Source organism: Zootoca vivipara, chromosome 6 (assembly GCF_965207765.1).
Source record: "Zootoca vivipara chromosome 6, rZooViv2.hap1.1, whole genome shotgun sequence".
Taxonomy (NCBI): domain Eukaryota; kingdom Metazoa; phylum Chordata; class Lepidosauria; order Squamata; family Lacertidae; genus Zootoca; species Zootoca vivipara.
The window spans coordinates 91,124,094-91,148,534 of NC_142589.1; the positions used below are offsets into that span (position 1 = coordinate 91,124,094).

At 45.1% G+C, this 24,441-nt stretch overlaps 2 protein-coding genes across 4 annotated transcripts in view; one reads left to right on the forward strand and one right to left on the reverse strand.

Moving 5' to 3' along the window:
• Positions 1–12,676, reverse strand: part of LOC118086473 (guanine nucleotide-binding protein subunit alpha-11) — a 30,705-nt gene extending 18,029 nt beyond the window's left edge. Inside the window, 1 exon segment of the mRNA XM_088673022.1 lies at positions 12,321–12,676. Within this exon segment, the coding sequence (XP_088529148.1) occupies positions 12,321–12,456 (136 nt within the window). The 5' untranslated portion in view covers positions 12,457–12,676.
• A 135-nt stretch (positions 12,677–12,811) lies between these two features.
• Positions 12,812–24,441, forward strand: part of LOC118086037 (mast cell protease 2-like) — a 76,587-nt gene continuing 64,957 nt past the window's right edge. Inside the window, exons 1-3 of one of the 3 annotated variants that reach the window (XM_088673023.1) lie at positions 12,812–12,965; positions 13,819–13,877; positions 14,600–14,676. In XM_088673023.1, coding sequence (XP_088529149.1) covers positions 14,631–14,676 — 46 coding nt within the window. In that variant the 5' untranslated portion in view covers positions 12,812–12,965; positions 13,819–13,877; positions 14,600–14,630. The other 2 variants (XM_088673024.1, XM_088673025.1) reach the window with 2 other exon arrangements.

The following is a 24,441-nucleotide window of genomic DNA, read 5'->3' on the forward strand; positions in this document are numbered from 1 at the left end:
GGGTGTGAGAAGCGAAAGATTTTTAAAGATCAAGATCAGGCCACCAAGTGGCTGGAGGGGCAGAATCCTGAGTATTTGTGGCACAACTTGGTGCTTAAAAAAGATTTTTGCTCAAATGCTGAGATTGAGGCTGGAATTTAAAGTGGGGGGTGGAGAACCCCAACCTTTGTTGTTGCGGGGGGTGGGGGGGTGGCGTCCTGGCAGACAATTACTAAAAATAAAATCTTACACTCTCACCCACCTTAATAGACCTAGGAGACTAGTCACCTACAAGAAATCCTTGCCTCTTCCTTGTCAGATCACTTGGAAGTGGCTTTTTCAAGCTTTTGAACTGAGTGCTTTCAGTTTTCTTACGGGCAAAGCGTTCAGCATCTCTCCCCATCCACCCCTACAGAATCCCAGGCTTGAAACCTTAAGCTTCCCTCTCTTCCTAGTTCTCTGCTTCAATCTGTCACCAAGTGGCCAAACATAGGCTAGAAGTTACTACGTGTAAGAGCAGTTCTGGATCAGACCAAAGGCCCACCCAGTGACTAACCAGATGCCTAAGGGAAGCCCACAAGCCTGAGGACACAAGTGCAACACACACAGCTCCCCTCCCTACCCCCATCTAGGAAAACAAGAGGCACCACACACTGAAAGCACTTGATAGCAGCTGCATCCTCACCAAAAACTCCTGAGGCAGCTCAGATTGTTTAAGAACCAGAACAGCCACAAGTCACTCACCTAAGAGTTAACAGAGATGTCTTTACTAAAATGACAAAATTCTGAAGAATCTTTTGAGTTAGCCATTATCAAAATCGCAAAGCAATCTTCATGAAAAAGCCATTTCTATCTACAGTGGGGGCAGAAAAATACTCACAAATTAATTAGCCAGAATCAAAACTTTATGAGACAATATCTTCTCTGTCACCCCTTTAACCCACCTCCCTCCCCAGGGAGTCACCCTTGCATAAACTGAATAATCTGAAGCAATTACTAGGCCCCAACACCAAATTTTCAAGCTCATGGGTTCAGAGTAGGTCTCGTCATATGCTTAAAGAGGGATTGGCTCCCCCACCCCCAGTACACGTGGGCTACCTGCGGAGAGGAAGCCTTCCCACACTGAGCCTGGCATGGTGGTTTTCCTGGATCCAAGAAACCTGCACCAGCAAGGCGCCATGGAATGGCTAAATATATCACCTTCCCCCATCTCAGACGCTACGATCAGCAGGTGAGCAACCTTGCAGGTGATGCCAACACTGGGGGCTGCCTGGTTGGCAGAGCCTTCTCTGTGACACCTCCCAGTTTGTGGAATGTTCTCTTTACGAAGGCATTCAATGTCTACAAGACACTGTTCTTGGCAACCTTGGCTGAGATAGTGTAACGGTTTTTAGAATGCTTTGCATATTGTTTTAGTGGTGCATTTGCCAACTTGGACTCCTTCGGGAGGAAGGGTGGTATATAACTTGAGGGGTGGTGGTGGTATATAACTTGGGGGGGGGGGGACTGCATGCCATGGGGGCAAGCCCTGCAGCCCTTCTCTGCAGGAGTTAATATGTGCAGAGGGCTCAAGCCAACAGGAAATCTATGAACCACCTTAAACTGGCATTCACCACCACTCTGGATAACCAACAGTAACGTGCGGCTGAACATTTTATATATTTTTTCCCACTGAAAAATCAGTTTCTTATGTTCATTAGCAACAGCGGATGGATGTCGATTACAAATAAAATATTAAGCAAACTTGGCAGCTCCAACTTTTTTGTTGTTGCTTCATTTACTAAATACAAAGAAAACAAACGTGTTAAATTGGGTCACACTGGGACATCTCCCTTCACAAACTTGGAAAAATTTCCCCGCCTCTTGATTACCCAACTCGAATCACCCAAAGTTGCACAGGGAAAATTTTCCCAATTCAGAAATCTCTGGAAAGTCGACACCACTGGCCACTAGTTTCAATTGCTGCAAGACAAACGCCGCTCCTAAAGTTCAGGCCTAAGAAAGGAGTTGTGCTCAGTCCCAGGAGCCTTCTTCAGGCAGAGATGGAAACAGCCTTGTGATTGGCAGCCAGTTACGAGCTCTCTGACTTGCCCAGGCCCGGTATATCAATAGTAGGAGGAGCCTGGCCTTCTATTCTCTGGTCAACAGAGAAACACCCTCCTGCCTGCATGCAGCAAGTGTCTGCAAAGATCCTGGATTAGACAACATGCACTCCAAGTTATGGCTGCCAGCTGACTTCCCCTCTAGAAAACAGAGCCAGCAACTCACGGAAATGTTTACATGAGTTCAGAAATTCTCCTCCTGCACGTATGGGGACTTCTGAGAAATGCTCCCAAATAATACCCCACCTCTCTTCCGATGAAGCAATTATTCCCCATATTTCTCATACCCGGAGTACCATTTATTTATTGGGGGGGGAGGGGAGAACAGAACCAGAAATGCACATTTATAGAGTTTTCTCAAGTTGCTCACAGAACAACCAGCCAGGCTTTATCTTTGCAAATTCAGGGCAGTCCCAATTAATATTGCCTCCCCAATCGCCCATTCTGGGCACACGAATTGCACATTTATCCCAGTGGTAGTGGGTCTTCAGGGAGACTGCAACAGAGGAACACCAGTATATAATGACCTGCACATCTATTGGCAGAGAGGCCTATAATCATAGAATTGTAGAGTTGGAAGGGACCACAAGGGTCATCTGGTCCAACCCCCCACAATGCAGGAATCTTCTGCCCAATATGGGGCTGGAACCCATGATCCTTGTGCTCTACTGACTGAGCTATCCCTGCTCCAAACACACACAGCAGTGGCCTAGCGGCTGGTGGTGTGGGTTTTCCAGAAAATGTTTTCCACTGCCTAATACAGATCAATATCTAATCTTGCATGCTTATTTGGCTGTTATTTAGCAAACAAAGCAAAAAAAAAAGTATGGCGTGCTCATTTTGATTAAGGAAGGAAGGAAAAAGAGCAACAAAATACCCAAGAAAAATACAAGGGGAAAAAAGAGGTGTGGTTTAAATTATGGACAAATTCAGAGATTTACTTGGAAATTCTCTCATTAGAATATCTGTAGATAATTTAAGGCATGACAGCTGAACTGCTTATACTTCTAGGTGGTTGCTATTTTAAAATGGAGGCACTGAACACAGGTGAGACTATAAACTCTGTACATTGTTTCATGCATCACTTTTAAAACTCTCTCTCTCAGGATAAAATTTGACAGGTAATGAATCCCTGCATATAACTTCTCATGCAGCGTCAAGGGGCAACCACGCAGGTTGAGCGGAGGTGGCCAGTAGAGGACAGACAGATAGACAACCCCATCCTGTCCATTTGGTTGCCATTCTAACTAGCCCACCAGTCTCTCAGTAGACTAGTAAATAATTCCGCAGCCTAGTGACAAGGCTGTGGGAACGTATAAATTCCAACTGCCAGGTCTGACTGATACCTGTTACAGATTCACAATCTTATGCAATAATTGAATGAAATACTGTGTTTCTAAAGAAAGGAAGATTTTTAGCGATCACTTAACACAAGAAGATTTTCTGTAGAAAATCCTCTACCCAACGTCACTGAGGTGGCTTCATTTCTCAAGGAATATTCCTGTCCCTCTACATTTTAAAACTTCCAATATTGAGGCAGCTTCAGGGGTTGGGAAAGAGGCTGGTAACACAGAGGCCAAGGACTGCTTAGAGGCTGCAGAATGACCCAACAGCGAAGACTCAAAAGCAAGTGCAGAACTGGGCAGCTAACCTGGCACAGTCTAGATGTTCTGGACCACGAGTCCCATCTCCCATGGGGTGTAGATGAACAGATCAAACCACACCCTGCACACACTTCCGCTTCTGTTGCCCCAGATGAGCAAAAGAAGTAGGAAAGAGGTATGCGGATTTAGAATGAATGGCCACCATTATTTGGGGACTCCCTCCCCTCAAGCCAATCACACTAATCCAAGTGAACTAGCAGCAAATAAATTGGGGGTCCCCCCCTCAATGCACATTTTGTAGTTGGGTGCTCCAGTGAGTAGTACCTACGGGTATCCTCCATAAGGGCATCCACACAGACCACTGCTCTGCATGTGGTGAGTCAAGGCCTGATCTAAGGTGGGTTGGAGCAGCAGTACCACCACTGTACAGATCTATGGTGTAAACTTAAAAAGTCTATCTCCAGATGCATGTTTGGGCGAAAGGTGGGTACTTGGCCTGAAAAGGTTGAAGACTACCTGCTCAGATCGCTTCATACTCAATCTCTCTCTCCCCCCCCCCCCGGTAAAATCTTTCAAGTCAGCAATGGTGGTGGGGTGGAAGGTTTCCTGGTGCTTTATTTTCCTGAGGAAACATTATTTCCTAAGTTCATTAGCAACCATGAATGGATGCCAAATGCAAATACAATATTAAGCAGGTTTGGCAGGTCAACATTAAAATAATAAAAAAATACCACTGTTACTTAAATAAACATGTCAAATTGAATCACTCTCTAGGTAATCAGAAAAATTTCCAATGCAAATTACCCTAATCTGCACTGCAAAATTTCCCAGAAAATTTCCACAAAACTCATACCTCTGCAAACCAATCTACATGAAAACTGCTAACCTCCGAAAAATGTTTAATAGCCAGCTTCTGCATGTCCACTACAAATGTTTGTAGTCTGAAAGGGTCAGCTTTTGTAGAGTTTCTATACGTGGACACCTGGATGGGTTTCTCATTTGCCCAGGTGACTGTGGAAGAAGTACCGGTATAACATTAACACCAAGGTTCAAAAGCTACACATCTCAGGAAGATTCAGGGCAACAGCCAGACACTCCTCCAAATTAGATACATCCCAAAATGCTGCCACTTTACAGTTAGCAACTGCCAGCCCTATAGATCCTAAAAGTCAATCCCATATAGAAAAGATAATACTGTGATGGGGACATTACTAAAAAGAGATAAACACATCATGACTTCTGAACAGCCAATGGCAAAAAAAAAAATTCTTTGAAATAGCTGCTATTGGGGGGCCAGAAGATCCCAGTAAAATAAATTTGATTGCCAATGGCTACAAGCTAAAGGAAACACCCTGCTTGGGTTGGGGACTAGATTCTGGGAAGGAAAAAAAAACACTTTTGAAAGTTAGTATGTAACCAGAGAGATGTCAGAGATTCCTGCTTCAAAAGATGAGCACCCTTCTCCCACCAGCAGGTGTAGCCGCAAGCAGAGCACAAGGAAACCTGAAGCTTTGAATTCTCAGTTTTCACACCAATGGATTTCTGAACACTTGAGGGAGTGCAAAAACATTTGAGTGTATAAATAATGGCACCTTTTTTTAAAAAAAAAAACCTGGGCAAAAGCTTGGGATTTTCCAGCCTTAGCTGAGGCACCCAGGACCACATAAAGAAAATGATAGGGCAGTTGGAATCTCGCGTTGGAAAGGCAGCAACTATAGTTCAAAAACCTGACTGCCAGAGCCTTATTGAGCTCCCACTACTTAGGCAGCTCAATGGACTCAAATTAGCTCTGCACAATCTAAATGCATCTAAACACAGTTTGATCCCCAGAATTTCCAAGTTTGGCCAACTGGTGTGGTACTAATTAGATGGTATGGCACAATTTTATTAGAAACTTTGCTTTGAGGGTCAAAGGTATCTTTGCAGTGCATCCAGACCAAAGTTTCCCCAAATTTCTTATTAAGGCTATTCAGCCTGAAGATTGTGAAGCGCTGAAACATTTATGATTTTAATTTGCGTCACAGCAAAACTCCCAACGCTAGTTACTGCCAGGACTAAGTTATGAAAATCAATGTAAAAATAAAGTTGTGCCCATGTACTGAGCCAAGTTATGACAACTATCCCCTGCACATTTATATGGGTTTAAGGAGATGGAGTACCTGGATATAAATTACTTAACTTTAGAAGTTAAGCAGGGACCCCTATTTTATTTTACCAGATAGTCTGAGTCCAACAACATCGGGAGAACACCATACTGAGCTGCAGGGTCAGAGGCAAGACTACTACAAACTGCTTCCTTCGAAGGGTTATTTCAGGTTTAAAAATGGCTTGAGCGTAAAGCTGAGAGAAGGATTTCAACTTTGTGAATCTAGAAAGCAAGCTCAGAAGAGGTCTACATCTCAGCAAGCCACATTTCAACCAGTCCTTAGCTCATCAGGGTCATATTTAGAGACCAAAGAACTCTCAACTAGGAGGAGAGAATCGTCGCCTCGAAACGAAGAGACACTCAAGAGAAACATTATGCTAGTTTAACCATATTCATAACTGCATTCAGGCTAGTCTGGGTTGGCACCTAAAGTTTGAAACCAACTCCTTAATTTTTTTATTTTGCTGTGGCGTAAGAATGTTAAGGTTGCTTTCTCTCTCATCTGAAGAGACATGTTAATGTGTAACACTACATTTGGGAGGGGTGGCAGTAGGAGCAAAAAGTGGATGGGGGCAGAAGGAATATTCTATGAGAGAGCTCCTTGAAGCATATAGTACAGGCTGAAACTTCAGGTATGAGGTTGCTATGTGCCTAAAGAGGATGGGAAGATGTCAAAAAGGAGGAAGAGAGTCATCAGAAAGGCTGGAAATGGAGGGGGGGGGAAGAGAAGAAATACTCACTCCCTGGATTCTATGCCTTAGGGAGGAAGGCAAACATTCCACACACACAGATGGAGGCAATTATGGAATTTTTTTTGGGGGGGGGGGTTAGCAGGAGGGCGGATATCAGGAAGAAGAGCCACCATGGCAGCCTTTTGGCTAGGAAGCAGGATATAAATCCTAGGGGGGGGGGGAATTACAAGAGACATGATGAAAAGGGCCAAGAATGAAGTTGTCTGAGAGAATCTGGTGTTCTTAACTGGGGCGGGGCCCTTACTTTCGATTCTATTTTTTTTATAAAAAAAATGCAGCAATTCTGAGAAGGAAAGGAAGTCAGCTGTCAGGAAAGGGAGCCCCAACGAGAGTCTCATTGGCTAGAGAGTGGAATATAAATCCCAGGAAGAGCTACATTATATAATAGAACTGACTGCTTCTCACAGTCTGCTCCTTGGTCTGTAAGACTCAAAAAGGGGCCTGAATTTTCTGACAGCAGCACCCTCTACCATGATAGTTCGACGTTCAGCTCTCTGGCTACCCCTCTGATAATTATTTTTGTTAACAAAACTTCTATATCCTGCTTCAAAACAACTAGCAGTCTCCACCCCTATGAAGGGCACCCCAGCTTCCCCTCTTCTTAGGTGACATCCAACCAAGTCAAACTCTGAACAGACCTACTAAATCAATGGGGCCACCGATTTCAAGAAGTATGCTGTGACTATGAAATGACATTGGGTACTAACCCTTATTCCATGCACACATGCTCAAAATGGAATGAGATCAAGATGTTGAGGGACAACAACTGCATGCTCTCTGCCCACACTGGCTGAGGTGGATTGGAGGTGGAGTTCACCTACATCTGGAGAGCCACAGGTAGCAATGGGGTTCAAGCAGGTCAGTTTACCCCACCAGCCACTTTTATTTTACCCCCAACTGACACCCAATGCTCTGTGGCTCCTGATGCCACCAAACTTGTTCATCTAGGAGAGGTGGGAGGTCCTTAATGGGGGATGAAGGGAGCAAGAGCTTTTGGGAGAAATAAAACAGCTAAGGAGTGTCATATAAATAAATCTAAGAAAGTAATTCCTATTGTCAATAATTCTGTCGTTAATAAAATACTGATGTGGAATGCTAGCCAAGGACTGGGAATTAGATGCTATGGGGTGAAGAGGGAACTATCAGGAAGAGAAAGAGAAGTGGTATGGTGAGAGCAGTATTCAAAATTAGCCAGGCACATTTTGCACTTGGCTTTTGACCATTTGTAACCAAGTGAAGATGCCTGGGCACAAGGATGGAGCCTGACATCTCCAAAATCTGGAGGTGCATGCCTGGGGATCATTGGATCTTGACTGTTTTCAAACACTCATATCCCATCCAGTTGAATTCTATCAGATATTTTATTTGCACAATCAGAACAAATTTCAGGAACCAAAATGCTGTTTCTGGGCAGCCTGAGCAGGAGCAGTGAACTACGTTATAATTAATTGTTGTCACTTGTCTTCACTCCTCCGCCCCACTGCCCTACTCACAGTTGTGAAGAATATTCTTACGTTATGAATGGTCCAAGTCACCATTAAGAAAAAGAGGTAGGAATAGGCCAATATATATGTGGACTGTCCCTGAATAAAGTGATTTTTCTTCAAGTTCTCCAAGTTCTTAACTTAGCTCAAGGTTGTCCTCTGAACTAGCCCAGATGTTTAACTGATAATCACAGCCAGTCCATCATTTGACAAATAAGACTTTAGAGCCGCCTTGCCCCAGATGGCACTTGTGGTTGATTTACTCTTGAGAACATATGGGGACAAATTCCTGGTCTCCTCCTAACCTACCTCACAGCATTATTTTGAGCATAAAATAATGATGAGGGAGGGAAAAGGTGGAAGGACAAAAGCCACAGGCACCACCTTAAGCTCTGAGGGGATAAGTATTCAAAAACATACATAAGTGAGTGAATAAATTTAAATCTACTAGGAAGATCAGAAGGTAGGCTTATGTTTGGTTTCTTATTGAGGAGGCAATATAGAAGGAAAGCTATTTGTGTGTAAACAGCGGAAGAGATTCTGCCACATTCTCTTTCAACCTGACCTGCTCCACAGGGCTGTTGTCATGCCAATAATAAGGGAGAGGGAAAGAGTGGAAGAGAAGAAAGGGACATACACATTTAAGCATACAAAGAGAAGGAGATTCTTATCTTTAGTTTGTCTTTAAAGGATTGATATGCAGAGGAAGTTCTTAGTTGGAAAAAAATCTGCCTCTCTCTTTGTACCTGACAAAGGTTGTTGCGAGGATTTAAAAAAACATACCACACCCTGAGTTCCTTAGAAGAGAGAGCAGGGAGATGAAATCTGAGCATGTAAGGCCCCATTTAAGGCACTAAGAGCTGTTAAGAGATACAGTACTTATTCTCCACAGCTACAATTCCCAAAGTTTCCTAGAAAGAGAGATTTACTGTTACACAACTCTTGAAACTGTAGCTCTGTGAGGGGAATACAGAATATCCTAACAAGTTTCAGCACCTTTAACAAATTTAACAAATTACAGTTCCCATGATTCTTTTTGGGAAATTATGACAATCTAAAGTGGTAGGATAGAGCCAAATAGGCCCTAATACTGTTATATATAGGTTGCCATGTTGCACACAACTGTAAATGTATATAAAATATAAATATAAAACATTATAAGGACAAATAAGCAGCAATATATATTTTGTAAACCCATTCTGAAATTTTCTACAATCAAGGAGTATATTAAGTTTTTTAAAAAATAAAATATACATAGCTAAGCAGCTGCAGTTATATTACACACATAAAATAAACACATTCTTGTGTGTGTATTACCATATGTTTGATTGTATGCACATAAACACACAGGGTGATGCCCATAACAGAATTGTATCCAACCAACCCCTACTCAGAATAGACCCACTGAAATTAATGGATCTAAGTTGGTCATGTCTATATACTCAGAGCAGAACTTAGCTGGACGCAACCGAAAGTAAAAGGCACACAGGGATAAGCCTAGAGGTTTAAAAAGTAAGTCAACGAGGAAATGAAATATGGATGCATGCACATACAACATGAGTTGCATCCAACTAGACGCTATGCAAAGCAGATCCACTACCATTAACGGACCTCAGAAGAACTTAAAATTTCAGAAAGGATAGACTATTAACAACACGTTATATTTATGGCCTTTTATAAGAGTAGAACCACTGGCATCAATGGGCCTTAAACTCATTTAATTTAAATCGGCCCACTTAGAGTGCGAGTAACATAGGATACAACTTGTACTGTAAACTGAAAACCAAGGATGCTATTCAGGGGCTAAAAGAATGCTATATCATGCTATATATGAAATTAATACGTTGCATTCAACTAAGTTATACTCAGAGTAGATCTGTTGACGTCAGTGGAACCAAGTCAGTCATGCACTTGAATTCCAAATGGTCAACTCTTTTAGGTCTTAATGCTAAGACATCACAGGTTGAATTCAACTAAGTTCTACTCAAGAGTGGACCCACTGAATATCAATGGTTCCAGGTAAATCATGGATATTTCGCAGAGACACAAGTAAATTTCAATGAATCTACTAAGGATACAACCCAGATTTAAGGATTTAAACGCACTGAAGTTAATTGGTTGAACCAAACTTGCATCCTTACTCAGAGCAGACCACTGAAGTCAATGGACCGTTAGCGGAGTTATTTATATCCAATTGATCTACTCAAAATAAGGCTAACATTGGACACAATCCATTAATGTCAATGGGTCAACATTCTTCGCATCTGTTTATGGGCTATATCCAACTTTAGTCACAACAAATCCATTAAAAATTATTTACATTTACATTACACAAAATGCACATAATTTCCTTGGGTCCAATGATTTCTCCAGTGGATCTACTCTTGAGTAGAACTTAATGCTAAGACATTATGGGTTGACTCTGAAGACCTATTAGAATGAAATGGGCACAACTGTCGTGTTTTCTTGACAGCTGGGCCTACTTACGAGTGAAACTTGGGCTTCAACCCAGGATGCATTTGCATAAAGACATTAAGAGAGTGGACTCATTGTAATAAATGTACACGGTTTCCTTAAGACACATTGAGGTTTTTTTCTGGCGAGTCTACTCTTAGAACTTAGTTTGGATTCAACCTAGAGAGAGAGAGATGTTCTAATGTATTGGTTTTAATGCATCTCAGTGGAGTGTTTTGGTAGGTTGTAGGTTGCTCTTCGTGACCATGGGGTCACAAAGAGTCGGACACGACTAAACGACTAAACAACAACAAAGGTTGCTCTAGGTTGCCCTGATCAAGATAAAGTGAACAACAATTTAATAAATAATAATAAATATATGTATGTATATGTATATAGCTGTGTCTGTATAAGTGTATCTATAGATATGTGTGTGTATATATGTATACAGATGTATATGTTCACTCACTCTATGCACATATAGAATACGTACAGAAACAGAATATTAAAGAATTGGAAGGGACCCCGAGGGCCATCTAGTCCAACCCCCTGCAACGCAGGAATCTCCACTAAAGCACCCATGGCAGATAGCTAATAAACAACATGTTTGTTAGCCTATGGAATAGCAGTTGCGCCTATGGAATAGCTCAGACTCGGGGCCATGGGTTCAAGCCCCGCATTGGGCAAAAAACACACATTCCTGCATTGTGGGGGGGTGTCGGACTAGATGACTCCCCATGGTTCCCCCAATACTATAATTCTATGATTTTAGTTTAGATAGAAAGATGTGTGTGTGTGTGTGTGTGTGTACATACCGGTATTTGTGTGTACAAGCAGAGGGCCCGCCCTCTGGAACGCCCTCCCATCAGATGTCACGGAAACAAACAACTATCTGACTTTTAGAAGACATCTGAAGGCAATCCTGGATCTGGAATTTTTTTTAATGTTTAATGTTTTAACATTTTTGTGTGTGTTGTAAGCCGCCCAGAGTGGCTGGGGAAACCCAGCCAGATAGGTGGGGTATAAATAATAAAAATATTATGATTAATTGTAAATATGTGTGTGTGTGTACAATTTGTGTTATATATATATATATATGGTATAAATATATATATGCACACACTTTTTAAAGTATGTACATATATAGGTTTGTGTGCATATCTTTTTTGTGTATATATGGGTGGGGTGGGGGAAGGCATATGTATAAATATGTGTGTGTACATACATTTGTGTGTGTGCATACATTTACATATGTGTTATATATATACATTTTTGAGTATGTACATATACTGTATATATATGTGTGTGTGTGTGTGTGTGTATAGGCGGAGTGTGGTGGAAGGCATATATATATGTGTGTGTTTACATTCGTATGTGTGTATCCATCTTTTTGTGTGTGTACATTTTTTTGGTATACAGTATATATATATATATATATATATATATATATATATATATAAGCATGGGTAGGGTGGGGGAGGCGTATCTATATATGTATCTGTGTGTATACATTCTGTGTGTGTGTATACACATGCATACAGTATATGTATTCATATTAGTAAATATTAGTTTTGTGCATGTACTGTATGTATATACAGTATAAGCATGGGGGTGGGGTGGGGAAGGCAAGGCGGGCATTCAAAGGAGGCCCCGTGGAGGGTTGGTTTGTTTCGGTTCCTAACGGGCAGCGATTGGGGGGGGGTGGAGGTGTCGGTATCGGGAGCCCCCTCCCCCCCCACTTCGGAGGGTGTGTGTGTCTGTGCGCGCCCCTCCCCTCCCTCCTTCCCCTCAGGACTGACCGAGCAAGAGGAGCTTGAGCTCCCTGCGGGCGTCGCGCTTGTCCCTCCGCAGCTGCTTCTCGATCTCGGCGTTGATGCGCTTCGACTCCTTCACCTCGTCGCTGAGGCAACAGGCCATCATGGACTCCAGCGTCATGGCTGCCGCCCACCCGCCCACCGGCGGCGAACGGGAGGGAGAGGAGGCGGCGGCGGCCTCGCTCCGTCAGCTTGGCCGGGCCTTCCTCGCAGGGCTGCTGTTATTTTTATCGGGGTGGTTTTGTTTTCTCCCCCTCTCCCCGCCGCCACCTCCTTCCTTCCTTCCTCCCCTCTGCTGCCGCCTCCTCCTCCTCCTCCTCAGCCCCAGCCGCCGCCGACCTAACTTGACGCGCCTCAACCGAACCTCAGCAACAAGCGGAGGGACGGGCGCCGCGCCCAATAGGAACGACGCGCAGCGGCGTCTGGGAACGCCCGATTGGACGCGCGCTTCGACGTGCGCGCTCCCGCGCGCCTCTCCCTGTTTCACATCCTTCCCCTCGCTCCCGCCCGCCCAACATCTCTCTTCTCAAGAGCCAATCGGCAGGCGAGCCCCCTCAGGCGAGAGGCGGGCCCCGGCGCGCGCCGCGGATGTGAAGCGATTGGCCGAGCGGCCGCGCCCCGGCCAATAAGGTAATCGCAGAGGAGGGGCAGAGAAGGGTTGGGTTGTTGTTTTTTTTCACGCCGACGTGCGTTGAAGGATGTAAGGAAGGCCCCGCCCCCTTTTCCCTTCCTTTCTTTTTTTAAAGCAAGGTTGGGTGGTTAGATAAGAGATTGGGAGGGAGGAGGAAACGAGAAACGGTTGGGCCGAGCGGGCCGGAGAGATGCCCGCATGCGCGCTAGCGGGCAGGGCCGCGTAGAGTTATGGGTCGCTGGAGGACTTAACGGGGGAAAAGAGAGTGAAAGCCTAGAGAGGTGCAGAGTTTTGTTTTGTTTTTTTAAAAAACGTTTATTTTATTTTTTTAAACCGTTTAAAAAAATTATGGTGGAAGCTTAAACTTAGGGCAGTGGGAAGATTATTGGCCTCTGGAATCGCCTCATATAGGTTGGGCCTCAAGCATGGGAAGAGTATAGAGTTAAAGGTGTTCCTGAGCATGTGCAGAGTATTTCCCCCCCTCAATTCTGAATTTTGGGACCCTATTCCCCCCCCCATTTTTATTGTTGTGGAAAATATGTAGACCCCCCCCAAAAAAAAACCCAGTATACGTGAAACATCCTTGCTTCTCATGCAAGAAAAAAAAAAGAAGTGAAAGAAAAGAGAGAGAATGGGGAGGAGAAAAAAACACCACACGCATATGAAGAGAGAAAAGAAAAAGAAAAAAACACAGAAAAGGACATATATGAAGAGAGAGGGATGACATATAACCAGGACTCTGTAAGACCCATGAATAAATTTGAATAAATTGCCCTTCCAGAAAGTTAACAAAAAAAACCACGCACCATTTACCGTATTTTTCACTTGCTAATTTCACATGCTTATTTCCAGCATTCTTCGACCCCCAGCAATGCAAAATCTGCTCGTGCCACCTCTGAGTTTTCTCGCAGGTAAGCATGCACGAGACGGTAGCCTAAAGTAGCTTGTGCCAAAATCTCACTAAAATTAAGAAAATTACTTAAAAACACACACACAAAAGTTTCACTTGTGCAAAATAATAATAGAGCTTAATGCAAGGACAGAGGCAAGGTCGGGGGCGGGTGTCCCTAGGTTTAAATCTCTACAAATCCCTTCACAGTGAGTGAGCTTGGGACAGACACTCTTATCAGCCCGGTTTACCTCACAAGGGTGTTGTGAATATTTTAAAAAGAAGCAAAGGGGAACCATGTAGAAAGCAAGGAAAGATGTATGTTTGGAGAAGATTTGAAAACGGTTATTGGATTTATGGGGGGGGAATTGTGTACACCTGAAAACGTTGGCAGCATTAAGATAAATTCAACAGTGTAAATAAGTTTTGATGGATGCAATACAGTGGTACCTTGGTTCTCAAACACCTTGGTACCCAAACGCCTTGGTCCCCCAACGCCGAAAACCTGGAAGTAAATGTTCTGGTTTTTGAACGTTTTTCGGAAGCTGAACGTCCAATGCGGCTGTCAGATATTGTTTCCGGGGTGCTTGCACCAATCTGACCCTGCGCCTTGGTTTTCGAACATTTCGGAAGTCAGACGGACTTCCGGAACGGATTAAGTTTGGCGCTTTTGTTTTTGCTATTTATTTTGCATTTTTGTTTTTGCGGCTTTTTCAGTTAATTTACTTTTGTGATTGTGTTCAGCTGCTGATGGGTTGATTGTGTGACTGCGGAAATGGATAAAAGCCCTCCCATCCAAATAATGACTATCATCAGTGCAGGTAAGAAAATAATAATAATTTTAATTTTTTATAATCTACAATACTGTCTTGTTTATTTTATAGTACAGTACATTGATTATTGCTTTTATTTTATGGATCCATGGTCTCGTTAGATAGTAAAATTCATGTTAAATTGCTGTTTTAGGGGCTGTTTTTAAAAGTCTGGAACGGATTAATCCGTTTTGCATTACTTTCTATGGGAAAGCGCGCCTCGGTTTTGGAACGCTTTGGTTTAGGAACAGACTTCCGGAACGGATTAAGTTTGAGAACCAAGGTGCCACTGTATGTGAAAGTATTTACTTTCAAGTTTCCCAAAGGTCTGTCTGGTTTTGCTATTTATTTAGTGTTTTTGTTTTTGCGGCTCTTTTTTGTTTTGTTTTTCTGATTGTGTGGAACCCAGTTCAACTACTGATGGATTGATTGTGTAACTGCAGTACATTGTTTATTGCTTTCATTTTATGGATCAATGGTCTCATTAGATAGTAAAAATCACGTTAAATTGCTGTTTTAAGGGTTGTTCTTAAAAGTCTGGAACGGATTAATCCGTTTTGCATTACTTTCTATGGGAAGGCGCACTTTGGGTTTGGAACGCTTTGGTTTTTGTAATGGACCTCCGGAACGGATTAAGTTTGAGAACCAAGATACCACTGGAATGGAATACTGAATGGTTTAGTTTTTGCAAAATATGCAGGGACTTAACATATGCAAAAAGAACCATGGAAAGAGAAGAAGGGAAGTCACTGATATTTTAAAGATGTTTAAAAGAGTATTTTAAATTGTAAAATAGAAAATTTAATAAAAAAATTATATATATAGCAAGAATGATGTTGAATACCTAAGGTAAGGTGTTTGCAGAAGACCAATCTGAAAATATATACAGTACTAAAGCACACATTATTATATGTCACATTTCATCCTACATTTCTTTTCTCCCCTCTTTTGTTTTCTTTTCTTTTCTTTAATGTTTTCTAACAAAACCAGTCAGGTAGTTCAAGCGGCACAGAGGATGCCTGGCCTAGGACCACCCGAATTAACATATCATACCCTCAGCGGCGGGGGCAGAGAGCAGGCGCGCTGCCCCCAGGGACATGGCGTGCATTCTGGGGTGGGGCGGGGCGCGCATTCTGGGGGTGGGGTGTGCACACTTCTGCATACGAAAGCTCATACTAATGACAAACTTAGTTGGTCTCTAAGGTGCTGCTGGAAGGATTTTTTAAATTTTTGTTTCAACTACGTCAGACCAACACGGCTACCTACCTGTAAATAAAATTTATACACTGCTTCACTGGAGGGGGAAACGAGACTGAAAGAAAATACAAGAAAACCAAGAGAAAATTACAACCGTGCTTTAAGACATACAAAAGCTAAAATGCCAAAACAGATAAAAATCACGTCAACTTTCTAAGCATCTGGGTAGGCTTGTTTAAACCAGAATGTTTTTAGCAGGCACCGAAAAGAATAGTGCCTGCTTGATCTCAAGAGGCAGGGAGTTCCGAAGGGTAAGCGCTGCCACACTAAACGATCGAGTTCTTATAAATGCGGAACGAGTATTATTTGGCTCCCGCAGTAGTGCCCATTCTGCTGCTTGAGTTGGCACTTGTGGGGTAAGGCGATCTCATAGGTAAGCTGGCCCCAAATATAATAGTAACACCTTGAACTTGGTCTGGTAGCAAGTTGGCAACCAGACCTCCGAGCACAGGCATCCTACGCTGACAAGGCCTCGCTCTTGTCAGCAATCACACCTCAGCATTCTGCACTAACTGCAGCTTCCAGATCAAGCACAAAGGAAGCCGGAAGATGCAGTTTAGTGCAGAATGATGCAGCAGTATGAAATTTGCATGGCGCATTATGCACCTGGCTGTCGGCCACTTGTGACCAAGTGAAGATGCCCAGGTGCCAGGATGGCCCCTGACATCTCCGCCACCTGCATGCCTAGGGAGCATTGGACGTTGACTATTTTCACGAACTAGCAACACATCCTGTAGAATTCTGTCCGTTATGTTTTATCTGCACAATCGGAATGAATTTCAGCGACCAAAAATGTTGTATTGAAAAACACGTGTGGGTTAGTCTCCACTTTTCTCCAAAACCGCTTGACCGATTGCGTTCAAATTTGGACACAACGTCCCAAGCGAATATGCGAGTGACCATATACAGGTTACATAGATAGATGTCACACCTATGGCAGGTAAAGCAGGTAAAACCCACTGTTCTAGAACACAAAACTCAGACAGCCGGGGATGCTGGGAGCACAGGAGAGGAGAGAGACAGCCGGGGATGCTGGGAGCCTCTAGCGATGGCTACACTGGTACTGCAGCTAGGAAACCTTCCCTCTCCACAGCATCTTGGCTCGGCTTTGCAGACTGGGCCGAGGGACCGGGATAGGTCATGGGTTGGGACAGGGTGGGGCCAATCACAGGGATGAGCCGTGGGGTGGGAAGAGGAGGGGGTCGGAACAGGGTGGGGATAGTCACAGGGATGAGCCACAGCAACTTGTGGCCGGGCCAGCTAGTGTTTTTATAAATGAACCTAATTTAGCCATGTCCATTAACATCAATGGCTCCACTCTGACGTGGCGGATTTGTATTTTGCCCGCCAACCTGAAAGTTTCTAGGGTGGTACATAACCAATGCTTCCTACAGGGACTTATGGAAGTCATAAGCCAAAACATATGCAGGGCATTAAATTTGCAGGAGGCTGGTTGGAACCGTTGCTCTGGCTAAGTAAAAGCCTAAATCCAAGACTTCTGTATTTTGGATCTCATCATTTCAGCTTCCCGATGAAGCAAAACCCCATTCTTCCACCTGTTCCTTATTGCGTGGACTTTGTGTAGCCTTGGACGGTGCGAATTAGCCGGCTGTAAAACAACCCTAACGACCCGATTATCTTTAAATCGCAGGAAAATTTTGAGCGAGAGAACTGGGCCCGAGTTCGTTCTCGTTTTCTCTGTCGCTTTGGAAAAGGCGCCAACCCTCCCAGGTCGGCACTAGGAATTGCTGCCGTGTTCTCTCCTACTTATCTCTCACGTGCAGTTTGGATTCCAAAGCTCAAGCAAGATAATTCAGGGCGTGAACGCCCATGAGATATACATATTTTCCCTTCGCCTTGACTGTAAGAAGAACCCTAAAAACCCCTTTTTAATCCCAGACTAATTTGGGGAGATTTATGGCACTGCGTTTTAAGGGTTGTGTGATCTCCCGGTTGATAAGGTACACCTCTGAATTCCAGTTGCTAAGGATTCCGAAGTGAAGAGATTATTATTATTACTAGTGGAATTCAGCCCGTTTAAAAACGGGCGCTAGAGCGCGTCTCGGCAGAAGCCGGGGCCGCGGCGACACCTCCTCGACCAGGACACCATGGGCACCGCTAGGAAAAGGAGAGGTGTCGGGGCTCAGGCAGCCAAGGGGCGGAAAGGAGGCGGCGGTGGGTGGATCCCAGGGCCAGCGAGCCTACTCCTCCTCTTCCAGCAGCCAGCCAGAGGCTATGGCGACGCCCATGAGGAGCCGCGAGGGGCGGCCGGAGCTGCCGGGAGATGGGAGGAGGGGGTCCCACCATTGTCGCGCTCCTGCTGCTGCTGCTGGAGGAGGAGGAGGAAGGAAGGAGCCCGGAGCTCGAGGCGGCCTCCCCGGCGGCCCCCTCGGCTCGACGCCCGCCGCGTCCTCAGCTGCACATGGCAGCGGTGACTCTGCCGCTTTCCTGGTGTCTCTGCCGCTTCCCCGGTGTCTCCGGCCCGAGTCCTGGCGCCGCTGCCTGGCCCGAAGGAGGCTCCGCCAGGGCGAAGGCAAGCGAGGTGCTGAGTTGCGGCTCTCTTTCCCCGGCGCCGCTTCCTGCCTTTGCCCCCGGCCCGAGAGGCGGCAGTTCCTGGCGGCTGCTTGCCGTCATGTCCCACCAGACCGGCATCCAAGGTACTGAGCCCCTTGGTCTGCTGGTCGTAGGGGGGGGGGGAAGGGGGCTAAAGCAGCCTCCTCCTCCTCCTCGCTCTTTAGCGCAAGCACACTGAGGCGCTTGTCCGGCCGGGAGTGGCAGTTGGCAGAGGGGGGGGGAGAGCGTGTGCGCGCGTGTGTACGTCGTCTCTGCTGTCCAATCCCTGTGTCCCTGGGGCCCATGCGCAGTACCCCAGGGACACACGGGACAACTGGACGCAGGGACAACTTGGACATTATTATATAGGATTAAGGACTTACAGGTGCATAGTGGCCCCGAGCCTTCCTCTTCTGACTAAAAGCAGCGTGTTTTTTTTATAAAAAAAGGGAGGGCTGAATGCTTTGCATGTGCAAAAGTGATTTTTTAAGACAACAGTACTGTACCTTTTCTTTTTAAAGCACATCTCACAGAAAAGGCAATAAATTGCATTTCTTGTGTCCCCTTTTCCCATCAGCAGAGGTCACTGTTGCACTTTGGATGATATTTCTGTTCAGTTTAGCGTCCTCGTCCCAGTCCTCCCCAAAGAATTTCAATTCAGAACAGTCCTTTTTAGGCAGCCCTTATAAAGTCCTTAGCCCCACCCAGGTGGCCTTCCCAGGAGCCTATCAGCATTGGTTTTCTGGACTTCCAGGATGAAATACCTTTGGACTGAACCATCCTCTGCACATTTTGGGGTCCTGGATCAGCCCTCAGTTGACGGGCGATGTTGACCCGCGATGCAGGCAACAGTTTGCCATGGAAAACGGCCTCAACTTACAGGCAGAAATTCTGAACTTGTGTGGAACTGCACCCAGTTATGTTGGGCTGCAAACCCCAGCAGCCAACATGATTGGGGACGTTGAGGTCTGCCATCCCAGTGCAGAAGGTCCCAGGTTCAGTCCTCTTCATCTTAAGAAGTGTCAGGGACTTGACACAGAGGAATGCTGGGGTGAACTAGGTTGCTGAAGACATTCTTGTGCAGGCAATGCTGCCCAGAAAGCTTGCATGAGTTTTAATTTGGTTTAGTCTTGTCCAGTGCAGTTTTAACATTTTTCTATGTTTAAAAGTCGGACGTGGGTGGCGCTGTGGTTTCAACCACTGTGCTGCTTGGACTTGCTGATCAGAAGGTCAGCGATTCGAGGCCTCGCAATGGAGTGAGCTCCTGTTGTTCGGTCCCATCTCCTGCCAACCTACGAGTTCGAAAGCATGTCAAAGTGCAAGTAGATAAATAGGTACCGCTCCAGCGGGAAGGTAAATGGTGTTTCCGTGTGCTGCTCTGGTTCACCAGAAGCGGCTTAGTTTTGTCGCCACATGACCCGGAAAAACTGTTTGTGGAAGTGGACAAACACCGGCTCCCTCAGACTGTAAAGCGAGATGAGCGCCGCAACCCCAAAATCGTTCGCGACTGAACATAACTGTCAGGTATCCCTTTCCCTTATGTTTAAAAGTATAGTTGCAAAAAGGGGGGGTGATTGTGTACATAATTGTCTTTTCATCAACCGTTTTGAGGGTCTTTTCTATGATCAGGTGGTTATATAAACTCTATGAAATTAATGAATGAATCGGGAACATAACTGTCACTAACATTAAAGGAGGCCATTGCCGGTGGGAAATTTGAACTGGATTTTCCTCTTTCCTTGCATTCCATGTTGGAAGAGGCTTGATAGCTTAATCAGTAGATCATGAGACGCTTAATCTCAGGGTTGAGGGTTCGAGCCCCACTTGGGCCAAAAATTCCTGCATTCCAGAGGGTTGGACTAGATGACTCTTGGGGTCCCTTCCAGCTCTACAATTCTGTGGTTTTAATCCTGCAGGGGCAGAGACTGCCTTGTTTTGCCTGGCTGTCACCAGTCACGAAATTAAAAGATGCCTGCTTCTTGGGAGAAAAGCAATGACAAACCTAGACAGCATCTTAAAAAGCAGAGACATCACCTTGCCAACAAAGGTCCGTATAATTAAAGCTATGGTTTTCCCAGTAGTGATGTATGGAAGTGAGAGCTGGACCATAAAGAAGGCCGGTCGCCGAAGGATTGATGCTTTTGAATTATGGTGCTGGAGGAGACTCTTGAGAGTCCCATGGACTGCAAGAAGATCAAACCTATCAATTCTGAAGGAAATCAGCCCTGAGTGCTCACTGGAAGGACAGATCCTGAAGCTGAGGGTCCAATACTTTGGCCACCTCATGAGAAGAGAAGACTCCCTGGGAAAGACCCTGATGTTGGGAAAGATGGAGGGCACAAGGAGAAGGGGACGACAGAGGACGAGATGGTTGGACAGTGTTCTTGAAGCCACCAACATGAGTCTGACCAAACTGCAGGAGGCAGTGGAAGACAGGAGTGCCTGGCGTGCTCTGGTCCATGGGGTCATGAAGAGTCGGACACGACTAAACGATTAAACAACAAGAACAACAAGCTGTTCCGGGAGCCTTTTTGGCTGGGGAGCAGGATGCAAAGACTCCAAATAAATAAAGAAGGGGTGCCCCTTTTCCTTTGGCCCCCTCATCTCCCCCCCCAAATCCTGTATTTTGTCTCTGTGCCATATTTCTCTGCAGCTCCTTTCCCTGCATTTTTCTGCCACCATTCGCTCTCTCTTAGGAATGCCAGAGTTACTTTCCAAGATCTCACCGACAGCTGCTTAGATGAACATTAGCAAAACATTGGAAAGCCTCCTGTTTGAATTTGTTGGAAGTTTGGTTACCAGGAGATCTGTTCAGCTGCTTTGATGTTGGGGGTGGGTGAGTGAGGGGGACGCAGGCACAAAATGAAAGCATCAAGAAAAGCAAAAGGGTTGGACCAATCTGGAGAAGTACGGCACCATTTTACTGCATTTGCTTCTGGCAAAGGAAACAAATCCATGCCACCTATTTATGGATAACTCAACTTGGCTGATGGTCTCATCTCTTATTTGGATCTGATTCCCTTCCATCGAGTCCCCCTTCCGTTGTTGCTGTTCCGACGACAGCTTCGCGCTGTGCTCTGGACCATGCATTGTGACTCTAATTGGTTAACAATCTGTTGCATTTCACGAAATTGTAGTTGTGAAAAGTATAGGTTAAAAAAATAATAATCCCCAAATTTGCTGCAGCCGGTTCCCAGCGTGGACCCTGGGACTTCACCGGCTTGCAGCTTGCGTTCATAACTGCTAGAAAGAGGAGGGATATTTTGCTCTTCTTCCCTATCCTCTGTTTTCAGTAGCAACAACTGGAACCACACACAGAATAGCATTGCAGTTTCCTGTCAAGAGTGAAAAATGCTCTTTGCATCTCAGGCGGTAAATGGGTGATAATTACAGCTTAATCAGCCTGCAATGCAAATATTCTAAAGGAGGGGAGAGGGGAGGGAGAATTCCTGCCACACAAGATGTATGGAGTTTAATTATTTCAAGTCACTGATAAGGGAGGAAGGGTGGTGGGAATGATTTGTGGGTACGTTCTTTCTCAGCTATAACCAACCTGCATCTCTTCCCAGCCCACCAATCTTCACTTAACTGTTGACTTCATCAGAAACATGCCCCCCCCAAACAAACACACACTTTATTAGCTCTCAGAACTCAGCAAAGTGGGCAATTTTAAATGAGAGGCACCAGTGGGTTTGATTCTCTCTGTTCCCCTCCCTTCATCCTAAATAGCGGTGGCCAAAGAAGGCCCTTATTTATTTTGCCGTCTATAATAATAAAATGCTACTTAAGCGGGGAGGCTTTTTTATTAGCACCAAGCACCGTGGAGTATTTTACGGGCAATTATTAATTAATTAAGCTTTGGAGGCAAATGAGAGGGGGAGGGGAGAGGAAGGAGGAAAGCTCTTGGAAGAGGAGTCTGCGGAGCCAATCTCTGCTGCTCCCTGTTAGATGATGGCGGAGCATGAATTGAGAGGACGGCAGCTTATTTCATTTATGAATTCTAAGTGATTTACAGTACAATAGAAAACAAAGGGAGAGGATCCGCTTATATTACAAAGTTGAAACATTTGCATGTTTAAGAAATAATTATGTGTTTATAGAGAACACAGTGCCACAGTGCACCTGTAGCAGCAAAATGGATATCTTCATCAACCCCACCTGCAACTAGAGTAGTGTTTCTCAACCTTTTTTGGGCCACAGCACACTTGTTCCGTGAAAAAAATCACGCGGCACACCACCATTAAAAAAGTTAAAAAAATTAACTCTGTATTGACTATAATTAGGACTGTAAGAAACACTTGCCAATTGCTGTGTTGGTTGCAATCTCCTGTAATAAGGCTTCACAAGCCGCTGATTTCTCTGCCAGCACATGCTCCTCGCCGAAGAGGCCGCTCACTCCCTGACAGAGTGACAGTTTGGATGCTGGCTGGACAAAAGAGGCTCTTCTCTTTGCACCTATGGAGTCCCTGTGCGATTTTTATGCAAAATAAAAAAATTCCTTCAGTAGCACCTTAAAGACCAACTAAGTTTTTATTTTGGTATGAGCTTTCGTGTGCATGCACACTTCTTCAGATACAGTGAAATAGAAGTCCCCAGGCACTTATGTAGAGAAGGGGTGGGGATGGGGAGGGGAGGGGGGATCACTCAGAAGGGTGGTGGAAGTGGGTGATTGACTGACTGATAGCTGTTGATGACCGAAAACGACTGCAAATGGTTTTGCATGAAAAAGCAAGGGTTGAGATGGCTGAAGATCGCTTATCATGTATAATGAGATAAGAATCTGATATCTCTGTTCAAACCAGGTCCCTCCATGGTTTTGAGCTTGGTGATAAGTTGTAATTCAGCAACTTCTCTTTCCAGTCTATTTCTGAAATTCTTTTGTAGTAAGACAGCTACTTTGAGATCTTGTATAGAATGTCCTGGGAGATTGAAGTGTTCTCCTACTGGTTTTTCTGTCTTCTGGTTCCTGATGTCAGATTTATGTCCATTTATCCTTTGGCGTAGGGTTTGGCCTGTTTGTCCAATATAGAGAGCTGAAGGGCACTGTTGGCATTTGATGGCATACACAATGTTAGAAGATGAGCAATTAAATAGTCCTGAGATGGTATGTTGCAATTAAATAGTCGGATATCAGCTATCAGTCAGTCAATCACCCACTTCCACCACCCTTCTGAGTGATCCCCCCTCCCCTCCCCATCCCCACCCCTTCTCTACATAAGTGCCTGGGGACTTCTATTTCACTGTATCTGAAGAAGTGTGCAGGCACACGAAAGCTCATACCAAAATAAAAACTTAGTTGGTCTTTAAGGTGCTACTGAAGGAATTTTTTTATTTTACTTCGACCCAGACCAACACGGCTACCTACCTGTAACCCGATTTTTATGCGTTACAAAATGCATCGTTTCATTTCCACGTGGCTCCGCTCCTCCCGTCGAACCCGGCTGGGCCGTCCCGAGGTTGCGGTGCATGTTGGGATACTGGGGGTTCTGCTGCTTTTTCCTCTCTGGGGGGTCTGGGCTGAGGTTGCGGCTGCAGAGATGGTGAGTAGGGGAGGGGGAGCGCTCGGCGGCTTTCGATTGGGTGCGGAAGACCATAGACAACTAAGTCAAAGGGACGCTCGAGGAGGAACCATAGAGATAAAAGAGAGCGGAGAGTGGTGGTGGTGCGGGCGGGGCAGGCAGGCGGGTTATGACAGGAATCGCCGCCATCTTGTGAAGGGCGCGCTCAAACGCAGCCATGCTGAGAAGGTTCTCCGCACATAGGTACGGTAGTTCTCCTCTCTGTGACAATGGAAATCGCCCTTCTCATCGCCGCACGTCGCGGCACACCAGCCGAACTAGAGCACATCCTCTCCAGCCATAGAAGGCTGTCATTCTCCAATACCGAGGTGTAAAGTTGGGTGTTACCTAGATCGTTGGGCAGGCAGACCACAGGGTGAATAGCCTGCCTAAGATTAAGGTGGCA